Raw genomic sequence first — 12,054 nt, 5'->3', positions numbered from 1 at the left:
TGATGTCAGTTTCAGAGCCTCCAAGAGAGACAATTGGCAAACAAAGTAGTGCTGACCGATTAATCAGATTTTAATCTCAATTACGATCTGAGTTTTCAACGATCATAAGAATAAAAGGGTGTGATTATTTTTCTCTTTGCAGTTTCCTCTCCTGCTGTCTTCAGTTGCCAATCGAGCGTCACTGGCATTGCAGCGCTGTGCTGTAAACTCCTCCCACAGAAGCTTTGGTTTTATTCAGCCACTGTTGACAACTTGGCGAGTTTCTCTCTAAATCTGGTGACTTTTTTTTGTTATAAGCGACTAGCGACAAATCTAGCAACTTCTACTGGAGTTATTAGAGACTGCTCTGGTATTTTCGCAACAGACCTATCGGCACATTATATTCTGCAGTTACTGTAAGGAACGAGCAGCGGGAGTCTCTCCCCGTCCTAAAGCACTCCCAGGCGGCCAGTCTCAGTCGCCTCCGGCTGCAGGTCAACGTAGAATAACTGCAGTAGGTTGTGGAAGTTCACTACAACATAGTTTATACCATTGTCAGTGGGAACTGGCTGCATTATTTTCGTATACATAGTTCGGCGAGTTAAGTCACTGTAATATCCCTCCGTTACAGGGCGTTACCATAGCAACGCGTTAATCAGCTGGTTCAAATCAGCTGTCTTTTAACAGGTTAATGAGAGAAACGCGCTGTAGCTTGACAGCGGTTGTTTGGCATAAAACGTACAAAATAGTTCCTATATAAGTGGTAAAAGTGGATAAAACAACTCGGAACCGTGTATTAGACGGTTCTAATGTGCGACACGGATTCAAGAACACCGCGACACGCAGCTTTGCTTAAAAATACTGGATAACTGTGTTAAAAAAAAATCGAGGTCTCAATTTTAGTCAAAATAATCGTGATTATAATTTGTGTCATAATCGAGCAGCCCTAAAACTAAGTGTGTAAAGAATGAAACAACATAAATGGCCCCAGCCAGCAGGTTCATGTGGGGTCCAGAACAGCTAGATTTGGCCTGCAGATAAAGGCACAGCACATGTTTGTCTGCAGTTTGGTGGCCTCAGCTGTGTTTGTCTAAATGGTACCTGCAAAATTTTCCCCGGTTCAAGCCCAAGCCCATTCAGCACTCACATCACCCAAACTTAACCCTTAAGGGCCCCACATGGACATACTGGCTGGGATATTCAGCAAAACTAAGCAAAAAGACAAGGAGAATGTCTTATTTATTTATTTATTTCAACCACACTTTCTGTGAGTGAACTCCTGCTGTCTCAGATCTCGCAAACCTTTGCCCTACCAGGCTGAAAAGCTTGACAGGAATAAAAACGGAGTTGGACAGAGGCCTTAACAAGAGACCAGAGGTGAAAGGTTGAAAAGGTGATTTTACCTTCAGAGAGGAGCCTCGAGGGCTGACACACTTGAAGGGTTTGTCCTCCCCGTCCACAGTGTCTTCCACTTTGTGTCTCTTCTCAGCAGCCTCTGCTCTCCTCCTTTCAATCTCTTCCTTCATCTTCCTCTTTTCCTCCTGAGGAAAAAAAAGTTGAAACAGTGTTGCTAAATTTTTTAGTTTTCACCATCTTTGATACGGACTGGAAACTTTTTGTCGATGTGTGTTTGTAGGTGATGCAAGACACAGATGAACCTTCTAATCCCCACCAGTCTCCTTTTAAGTCCCACTTTATAAGCAGATAATTCATCATAAACTGTATTTTTCTTCTTTATACTCAAGAAGAAACTGTATTTATGATGGGATGACAGGTTTAAAAAGACTCACAACAGATATATGCCACTCTCTAACCAATTTAGTTTAATTTTATTCACAGTTGTTGCCTCATTTAGAAAAAATAAAAGTCCTGTTTTGGAATGTCACCCAATCAGCTGCTAAAAAAATAATTAATCTATGAACCATTTGTAGCACACTCAGACGAAGGGTGATGCATGGCAGAATACCAGCCCGCTCCAGCTTTCTTGTCTTGGTTAATTAGTCTCACTGTATCTCTGGGCCATCTTTTAATTACAAACCAAAAGGCCTCATTAACATCACACAAGAGGAGAAGAACAGGGGCAGATAGCGAGAGACGGGGCCGCCACGTTCTGCGCCAAGATCAACAATGAAGCCCAGTCAGCGTTCAGAGCGGGAAAGCCGGGCTTCACGGCCGGGAGGCTGAAAGGAAAATGAACGACACCTTCCCATTCAGGTGAGGATGGGAATACAAAAGAGGGAAGGAGGAGGTTCTCCTGTCTGCAATGCATAAAGGTGATGTTTTGCCAGTAACGGAAGAAGAGAATGACATGTGGGTTACACATGGGGACCCAAATAGGCTGAGTCATGATAACGTTGACATATTTTGAGATAATGTCACAAGCGGTACCGGTTTGAGAGTGATGCATGGCTTTGAGCAATGCGTAAAGGTGGAAACTGTATGGGTTGCAAAAAAAAAAAAAAAGATGAGGAAGGACTCAAGTTGTGAGATTACCTCCTCTCTGGCTTTCTTGTCTGCCTCTTCCTGCTTCTTCTGTCTCTCCTCCTCCTCCAGCACCTTCCTCCTCTCCTCCCTCTTCCTCTTCAGCTCCTCCAGCTCAGCTTCGGCCTCCTGCTGCTTCTGCCTCATCCGCTCGAACTCCTCGCTCTCTGCGTCGTCACGGCGGCGCTTCAGCTCCTCCAGCTTGCGCTCTGCCTCCAGGCGGGCGTTGTCGTCCTGCTCGTCACCTGCGGACGCCTCCGGGGAACGCATGCTGCCGCGGCTGCCGCGGACACACAACACACACATGCGGGGGTCAACGGCTGACATTCGATCCAGACTCTCGCAGGAAAACACAAGACAATCACCTTCGCACGGGTTAACGTTACAGCTCATCTCAAGTGACCTGCTGGTGTTTCAAGATCAGGCATGAGTTTAGGTCCAAAACCAACTGGTTTGCTTGAAAAATCACACTCAGATTTGCGTTTTAGTTACAATGCAGAAAGTTCAGCATCTTCATGATTTCACGCAACCCTCAGTGACAAACTGTAAATGTCAGCCTGTAGCGTCATTAGTCATAGTGTGGTCATTTTCTAAAACAAGATCCAGACAGTGTCTTATGTTTAAGTTCTTCTCATACATTTATCTACACACTAAGCAGGAGTGATCTTTAACCTGTAAAGCAGGTTGCTCTGCACATCTGACCTTTAACCCAAGAATATTAAATTACTACAAGCTTTGACTATAGCTTTTCAACTACAAGATGATCAGTTTTACTCTAGGGCTCTTCCATAGAGACATTCGGAGGGGGGGGGGGAGAAAAGGCTTTAAGCAGGGCTATTGGTGTGACATTTCATCAAATCAAATTAAATCACTTACATACTAACCACGTTAAAGGATTTTGGGACAATTTCATTAACTGGCAGCAGTTTGACATGCATTTGATAATTGAGGTTCTTGAATATTTCAAAAACATTTTTTTTAAAAGTACAGTGTGTAAGACTGACAGATATTTAGTTGTACTAATGGGCATAAAAATGAATTCAAAAGCCAAGCCCAGTTGGGAATGGATGGTGGCTGTTAGTGGCCAAAATTCTTCAAGATTTTTTTTTTTTTTTTTTTTTAATCTGTGATTAGATCCACTTGCCTCAGGTGCAGCAATGATTTTGCTCAAAGTAACCACTTCAAAATGATCTACATGTGCACTGTCTTCTTCTTTTTGCCTTTTAGGGAACTACCTGCTCTATCAAATAAAGCTGTTTTAAAGATGAGAGGGTTCTCATTTCACATAGAGTTTTTTGTCCAATCAGACACCGTAGTCAAAAACAGTGGCACAAATAAGGTAGTTGCCATGAACGTGGACCCACAGCACTATATATATGTATATATGAACCGTTCATTCTAAAAGAATAAAAACATAGCAGTTGTTATATTGCAAGTGATTATATAATAATAGAAACACCTTTTTTATTGATATAATCAAATGATCTGTCATGGATGTTTTCATTTTATTACACACTGCACCTTTAAGCTCTGCCTAGCAACCAAAGGTAAACTCTGTATTTGTGTCATTCGTGAGCACCTGAGGGTCCTCTCAGGTTTCCTATGCTGTATGGGAACCGCCTCCTCGGGCAGCCCTCCGTTGTGCTTCCTCTGATCCCCTCTGTCCTCCCTGGCCCTGTTCCTCTCGTTCACCTGCAGCCGCACACAAACACAAACAGTGGTATTTAGAAGTGAAACAGCACGTCTAAGAGGGTGGAGGTGGATCATGTGACAACACAATAAGAGAAAAGAAATTAAATTCAATAAATTTACATCTCACTGCATCCACTCAAGACTCACTGCTAAAAAAAAAAAAAAACCAAACAGTTTCCAGTTTTTCCTGTCTTACTGTTGTTGCATTATCATGCAAAAGGATTTTGCAGATCAGATATGCAAACCAGGTGACATTACATCCCACTAAATGGTCAAGAAGCATGCACTTTCTTCAAAGAGTGATGAAAAATAAAAATGACATTCTATTTAACTGGGATCATCTATTTGAGTGAGAAAACACACACACACACAAAAGTCTGAAGTGTACCTCTGAACTGTTATAACAAAATTCAGATGTTTGTTTAGACTCAAAACACAATGAAGCACTGCAGATGAAAAGCAATACTTTCAGTAATGAAACCAAATTAGCCACTGATGATGGTTATTTTACTTTTTCATCACTAAAATAATTCTTTTCTCATTAGATAAAGTAGATCAAATGCTTATCTACCACAGTTCAAAGCCTTCGATTGCAAGTACACATGATGTGATGGCTTAATTATTTCACATTACATTATGTTGCTCTGCTTTGCTATGCTGCTGGAGTGGAGTCAGTGAAATGTGATGTGTTGTCAAGGTGGAAAACATGCAGGAAAAAACCCCAAATACAAAAAAAAAAAAAAAAAAAAAAAATGTGACCACTCTGTGGGGCATAACCTTATTAAAAAAATAGGTTCAGTTACTGCAATTTCCAAATGGTGCAAACCACGCTGGATGACACAAGGTGTCCGGGTAATTTTGGTGTCTGGTTCGGTCATATATCAGGTCAACAAAATCAGCACATCATGTTGTCCCGTTGAGTCCTAAAAGATTTTTGTTAATGTTTCTTAAATATGCGTTAAAACACCGAAGTTACCCGGAGACTTTCAGTGCTGTGCATCACACCTCTACTGGAATTCTTACCGCATCTTTGATACCTCATTATCCTCTGAGTGCAGTATCTCAGATACCTCAAAGTCCTCTTCAGTGTAATTTCCTAGTAACATAGGCTTGTTCTCTGTTGAATAATCTACATTATCATCCTCAGGTACCTCTTCAGCCTCCCCTGATGCTACTGCATCCTCCCCATCCTCTGACTTTGCTGACTCGGTCTGATTTGACCTCTCACTGACTACCGATTGTGTTTCTTCTTCAGTGAGGTCCTATGAGAAAGGATTATAGCAATTCTTTGAAACATTGATCTGTGGTTTGTCTCAAGGACTGGTGTGGAAAAAACAGTGAAGGACTCAATGACCGTACCTCGTTTTGCATTTTAGGCTCTTCAGTTGATGCCTGCAGGGACAAGCATCAAGTTTGCACCGACTGTTAATAACAAACAACGATGTAATGACTAGAGGAAGTGAAAAGAAACAAAGAGGACGGACCTGTTCTCTCAAGTTAGACCTTTTTTGTTTGTCTTCAACAGCTTCAACTTTCTGCTCCTCCTCCTCCTCCTCCTCTCCTTCAGGAGCAGCCTCTTCTTCCTTTCTTGGCTCCTCACGCTCCTTCTCCTCCCGCCTCGAGCTGTAAGTCGCCGTCTTCTCCTCCTCATCCACGCTGTCACGGTAACGACCCCTGCGCCAGGAGGAGGGCCTCTCCTCCTCTGTGTTTTTTTTCTCCATGGCAACGCTGTCGTTGTCCTCCGTAGCAGTGGGGTCCAGCTGCTTCTGCCTCTCCAGAGCCTCCTTCATGCGTCTCTGCCGTCTCTCCTCGCGTTTGGCCATGCGGTCCAGCAGGGCTTGGTCCTCCTCATCTCCACCGTCCACGTAAGAGCTGCTCACAGACGCAGTTTCTGTGACACTGGGGGAGAGAGGAGACAAAAGTTTCACTGTGTGTCTGGGTTTTTTTTTTTGGTCCAAAGAGGAAGGGCTGAAGTCTGAGAAGACGTCAGCTGTTGAGACAATGTGGGCAGAGGAAGGGAATCCATAATGTTACTTATTGTTTCTCCCAAGATGCTCTAAAAAAAAAAAAAAAAAAAAAAAAAGATCTATTTGTAGCCAAAGTTTCTAAGGAATGTTTTATATAAATGGCTTTATTGAAAAGTTTTCACTGAAAACATTATCAAAATAAACTTAGGTCATAACACAAACAGAAACTTGATAAAAATCCTATTTTAAGTCAGAACTTTTGCAAACACTCTTTTTGGCTTATTACAGAAATTATTTGAAAAAATACCAGCTATGGAGCATCCCAGCAGAAATGTTGCTCAAACCCACGATGATATCTCCCTCTGGCAGCACAGAACGCTGGTGAAATATTTCACACAAATCCATCCCATTGTTTTCTCTGTGGACAACCTGACTTATGTACATCCTTCCAGCTCACTCCGCCTGAATGACTCAAACTTTTCGAAAAGTCTGGCAAACATTATCCCTCCAAGCACACAATCAACAATCGCTTGCCAGCACTAGGTCCTGTATCAGCATCTTCCTGCACAATCCTCCTGTTGTTTGACCAGCCCAGGATGCATCTCTGAGCTCATCGAGAGGAAACATTCATGACCACAAAGCAGTGTCTGTGTTGTTGGATGTCAGTTCAACCCACTACTTCCACTGTAGCCATGATGACTTATCTTGCTATAGAAAACTGCATAGAAATGGATTTTTAGCCCAAATTGTTAGTGTGGCAGTCTGAGTTCCTGCATTGCTGATGCACAAAAGAATAGGACAACAAACATAGTGATACTTTGTTTTGTGTTTTTTTTTTTTTTTTTTTTTTTTACAGTGGCATGGATGTTTTTATTCTGTTTCAGATGCTCTTCCATGACCTCGAACTATAAACACTGTTGCCTGGTTTGAAATCTTTTTGTTTGCCTTGAAATGGTCAAATATAGTTGAAAAAGGAATTTCCAGAAAGACAAAAAGAGATGCAGAAGATATAAAGATATAATATAGGCAATAATTGACTTAATTACACGGCTAAATGCAAAAATCTGCTAATTTACAAGCTGTTATTGTGTTAAAGTAATTTCCGAGATAGCTTATAAGTACATGACAAAGATATTTTTACTCCTTTAATCTCATTTTAGGATATGTGCATAACTGAGGTGTATAATCCAAGTGAGGTGTTTTGGATTACTTGATTACTTGCCTGTTTTTACCAGAAGGTCAAGGACCACATTAAAATTGACCCCTCTAGCTTTGTTTTTCTGTCTAGTCTTTGCTTACAATAAGTAGAATAACTACATAATATGCCCCAGCTAAGAGCTGATCTTTTTATCACAGTAAAATTTGCAGTTCATGATGTGCAGCAGGAACTATAAGAGAGAGCAAGAAAACAAACAAAAAAAAAACATACACCCCCCCCCCCCCCCGAAAAAAAAACCCAAACAGAACACAATATTATTGATTAAACTCTTAATTTACACTGATTAAAAATTAAATGTGAGAATTTTTAACTTGAAGTAAATAAATATAATTCTATACGAGGAGTAGGCCACTCAGGTCCTCGGGTGCCGCAGTTCTGCAAATGGTAGGAGTTTCCCTGCTGCAACACACCTGATTCAAATCAATGGCTAATTAGCAGACCTGTGCAGCGTTTGATGTCAAGCTCTGCTAATTAGTCCTGATGTGTTCCAGGTGTGCTGCAGCAGAGAAACTCCTAACATTTGCAGGACTGTGGCACTCGAGGACCAGAGTTGCCTATCCCTGTTCTGCACTATGACATTTAGCTTAGCCTCTTTTAGCTTAGCTTCTGGTTTTTGTGACACAAGTAGGCCTATGCTACTGTACAAATCAAACAGTTATCAAAACTGCTTTTAACTTTGCCTCAGGCTTTTTGTACCAGAAGTAGATTAATACACACACAGCATGTACCCCCCTCCAGGCAGGACACATTAAACCAACCTATCAAAGTGTGCCAAATTCATCCATTAATATAATTTTATCACTATTTAAGGTGTTCTCACTTTAATATAATAGGATTATTAAAGTCAGATAGACTTGTTAACCAACTCAACATAAACCTGACATTATTAGAAAAACTAACAACACCCACAACAGCCAGAATAGCTTTTAATGACAGTGTGAAAAGGATTTTTTGAGTCACTCAGGGAACAACCCTTAACAGATGTCAGGCTGGGATCCATGTTTAACAATGAAAAAGATGAGCTAAATAGTGAGCTGCTGAAAACACATTCACCACATTAAGTTGCTATATGTGCATCACCTGTGGCTGTTAGTCATGACCAGACAGTCTGGCTGGCCACCGTGCTCCTCGCTCTCCCTGCTCCTCAGCCTCTCCTGGCGTGCCCTGCGCCTCCTCTCACGCGCAGCCTCCTCTTCATCGTCATCATTCCTTGCCATTCTGAGGGAGACAAAAGCAGAAAATGAGACGGAGAGGCACACCGTTTCTTTCACATCCCCTCCCCCAAACTTTCAACCCTTGCACCCATCCTCAATTAAACCTCCAAGTGAGAAACTTCAAAGTGAACGATTCTTTAAATTGGAGTGTAATCACCACAGTGACCAAAGTTGATGGATTTGCTTTAGTTTCCCCCCCGCCCCCCCCCCCCCCCCCCCCCCTCTCTCTCCTGTTATCAAGCCAACCTGTCAGCTGTGCAACAACCAATACTTCTTATCGTGGCTGCAGTTTTCACAAGCTGATAAAGTGTCGGTCTGGAGACCTAGCTTGGCTGAGGATAAGAGAGAGCCATGAAACAGTATTTGTGGTCCACAGCTCACACTGATCTGGTCCAGACTTCTAACAGAACTTAAATGTGTACAGTTCTTCTTGGAATTCTGCACAATCAGATTTTTCTGAAGTTAAGACCCTCAAATAAAAATATCTGTTGTGTCGAACCTCCTTTGTGCTGACATTTAGGGGAATGGGGCCGCCGGCTGCAGCTGTATTTGTACAATACAAGACAGATATGAGGCTTGTATTGATCCTTGCAGCAAGCTTTTTATGAGACAGCAAAAGCCTTCACTTTAAAAAAGATGTGCTCTACCAAGCTGCAAAAGCTGCAGCTTTAGTTTTCGGTTCTGCTTTACTGGCGCTTCAATTTGCAATGCACAACTGGTCAAGCATACGGCAGATGGAACAAGGTCAAAGCAGGCCATGTCTACAACATGGGTAAACATCTGTTGGCTATTGTTGCATTAAAAGCTACGCCATAAGGAACTTTTTTCTCCACTTACCATATTGCTTTGACATTACCAGGCATGTAATGTTGCACAATAAAAAACAGGCAAAGATCCACAAACCTCAACAGACCAAAAAATCCAAAACAGAGACATAGCAGATTATGAATATTTATGTTATGCAGTGGTTTGTGTAAAGGGTGCGGCCGCACATTATATCAAAGGCAGTTAGCTAAAAAGCTATTGTGCATTTACATGCTTAAACGTGATTGAAAGCAACAAGTTCAGGTCTTTTTCTGGGGCCTGTCCCAATTCAGTCTGGGAACTGCAAGAATTCTGAGCTACTCAAGTACAATAGACAGTTTTTAAAAACAGACTACACCCAAACGTGCAGTGCATCTGATCCTTAACTACAAATTATGCATAATAAATTATGATATCTAACTTATTCAACGCCCAGGCGCAAAAATCCCTTCACGAACTGCTGAGTTTTTGGCCACCTGACATCTATGAACTCCATGCTTCAGCTGTGCCGCTCTGGCTGACCTTTACACTCCCACTGCTAACCGCATGCCTAGCTACCTAAGATCACAGCGCAGCCTTTGAGGTCAGCCAGTGAAGCATGCCATTGCATGTTAATTGCAACATGTGTGGTGAGCGGAGCTGAAGCTGGTTTTGGTTTATGTGAGGTTTAACAGCTTGTGAAAAACAGTTTCCCTTTTGGTTTCTTTCCTCTTTGCTGTTACCTCGCTTTGCCTCCTGTTTCTCTCTCAGATGAGAGATGTTGTCATAACATAACACACAAATCTGCTGACGCCCAAGCCAGACCTGTGGGACGGTGACATCAATGATGTCAGACGATGCTTTACACATGTGCATGCGAACCTCCTTAGTTAAGATAACTTTGTGCTTTGAAAGCATCAAAACAACTCCCAACACTTGTAGCACATAAAAAGTTACTGTGAGGCCAAAATGTTTCGGCTTGTCGTTCATCCAAAAGATCATCGGGGGGGGTTCAACTGTGGAATAAACTCAGTAATGAGGTAAAAATTTGGATTTCTTCATTTCTATTTAAAAAGATTATTTATCAGTTTATTTTTGAGAGATATGGAACTTTATAAATTATTTTCTTGATAAAAGTCACACATTGTGTATGTAATGCATCTGCTTTTGTTATTTGTATAATTTAAGGTAACTCTACTTGTAAGTGTGCATTATTTGGCATACAAGCTTTGCTTTTGCTTATTTGTTTTTGTTTACTTGATTGTTTTTTTGGAAATGGACAAACTTATTGCGACTGATACAAACAAAACAACATAAACTAACTAACTAATGAAACTATGCAACATGACGGAAGAGTGAAAATGAAAGAATATCTATCAAGACAGAATTAAAAGAAATACAAATGACTTATAACCGAAAAAATTATGTAAATACAAATTCAGATGACATATTATTTCATTATATTATCTTTTTTACCAAAACTTAAACAAAATTTAGAATACACAACAATGGTCATAATAATCAATACAAGAACGCAATCCAGTAATACGACACGAATGCTCGTGCTGGTACTAGGAAGGTAAACTAACAGCCAGGTGCTGCTGATGAATAATCAAAAAGTGCTACCATCGCGGTTTAATCAGAGGTAGGACAGTAGGTCTGTACAGTTTAGGTGTATGTGAACTATCAGTGAAAAACTTAGACCATACCACATTAAAAAAAAGACAAAACATAGAAAGGCAGAACAAACTTGCTGTCTGAACGAGTTGCTACCAGAAAGAGTCTTTATGAACATGGCAGAATAGTTTGGGTCTACAAAATTGTAGCAAAAATGACTCCATAATCTCTCTGTAAATTAAAAAGTCAAGCCAGCTGGCGCCACCTTGCATAGGTAAACACCTGAAAATGCTCATAAAAGGTCAAGACTGGTGGGCCGTGTGCAAACATACACAGAAAGAGTTGAGACAGAGAGACGGAAAAATAAACATAATGTGTCGATGGATGGATGGATGGATGGACAGACATACATACAGATAGATAAATAGAGAGACAGACAGATAGACAGATAGCAAGACAGATAGACATATAGCTAGCTAGCTAGCTAGCTAGCTACCCAGCTATCCAGCTAGATAGACAGATAGATAGATAGATAGATAGATAGATAGATAGATAGATAGATAGATAGATAGATAGATAGATAGATAGATAGATAGATAGATAGATAGATAGATAAGCAACATGGCCCAATAATATTTTAGTCAGAAAAATTTGCATTATTTCCTCCTGTTTGTCATAATTAATTGCAATGTTACAAGCAAAATTCAATAATGAATTTAAAAAGCAGTGCATTGTAGACTTTTCTTTTAAAAGTGCTGCAATATGAATAAAATATTTCCTGTAAATCCCTAAAGACATATTCCTGTCATAAAAATCACATTTTGATAAAGAAAAAGGATGAAAATTTCAATACATATGCTTGAAAGTTAACAAGCAGTCTGAATTTCAAAGCTGTTTATCTTGTAAACGCCAAGGGAACAATATCTGATAGAGAATTTCCAGCTAACTGGTGTGTTTTTCTGCTGGCACAGACAAAAAGCAGGATTAGGATCTCATCACTTCAAGATTATGAGATAAAGACTGTTGCTTTATTACTCTATGTTGTAAAAAAGATAAAGTTTTTCTTTTTCTAGTTTTCATTGAGTCTGCTTTTTTCTGCATG

General features: G+C 40.7%; 1 protein-coding gene across 6 annotated transcripts in view; it reads right to left on the bottom strand.

Annotated features, from left to right (window-relative positions):
• cald1a (caldesmon 1a) overlaps window positions 1-12,054 on the bottom strand; it is a 60,095-nt gene that overhangs the window by 11,431 nt on the left and 36,610 nt on the right. For 4 of the 6 annotated variants that reach the window (XR_013771802.1, XM_079263292.1, XM_079263294.1 and 1 more), the window contains exons 3-9: window positions 8,419-8,556; window positions 5,637-6,051; window positions 5,512-5,544; window positions 5,304-5,414; window positions 4,040-4,152; window positions 2,473-2,740; window positions 1,383-1,520 (exon numbers count right to left, since the gene is read on the bottom strand). Coding sequence is in view for 5 of the 6 variants with exons in the window: in XM_079263292.1 (XP_079119418.1) it covers window positions 1,383-1,520; window positions 2,473-2,740; window positions 4,040-4,152; window positions 5,304-5,414; window positions 5,512-5,544; window positions 5,637-6,051; window positions 8,419-8,556 (1,216 nt within the window). In the remaining variant the exon portion in view is untranslated. The remainder of the gene's footprint in view (window positions 1-1,382; window positions 1,521-2,472; window positions 2,741-4,039; window positions 4,153-5,303; window positions 5,415-5,511; window positions 5,545-5,636; window positions 6,052-8,418; window positions 8,557-12,054) is intronic. The other 2 variants (XM_079263295.1, XM_079263296.1) reach the window with 2 other exon arrangements.

Source organism: Telmatherina bonti, assembly GCF_933228915.1.
Source record: "Telmatherina bonti genome assembly, chromosome: 23".
NCBI lineage: Eukaryota > Metazoa > Chordata > Actinopteri > Atheriniformes > Telmatherinidae > Telmatherina > Telmatherina bonti.
This window is presented reverse-complemented; position numbering and strand designations above follow the sequence as displayed.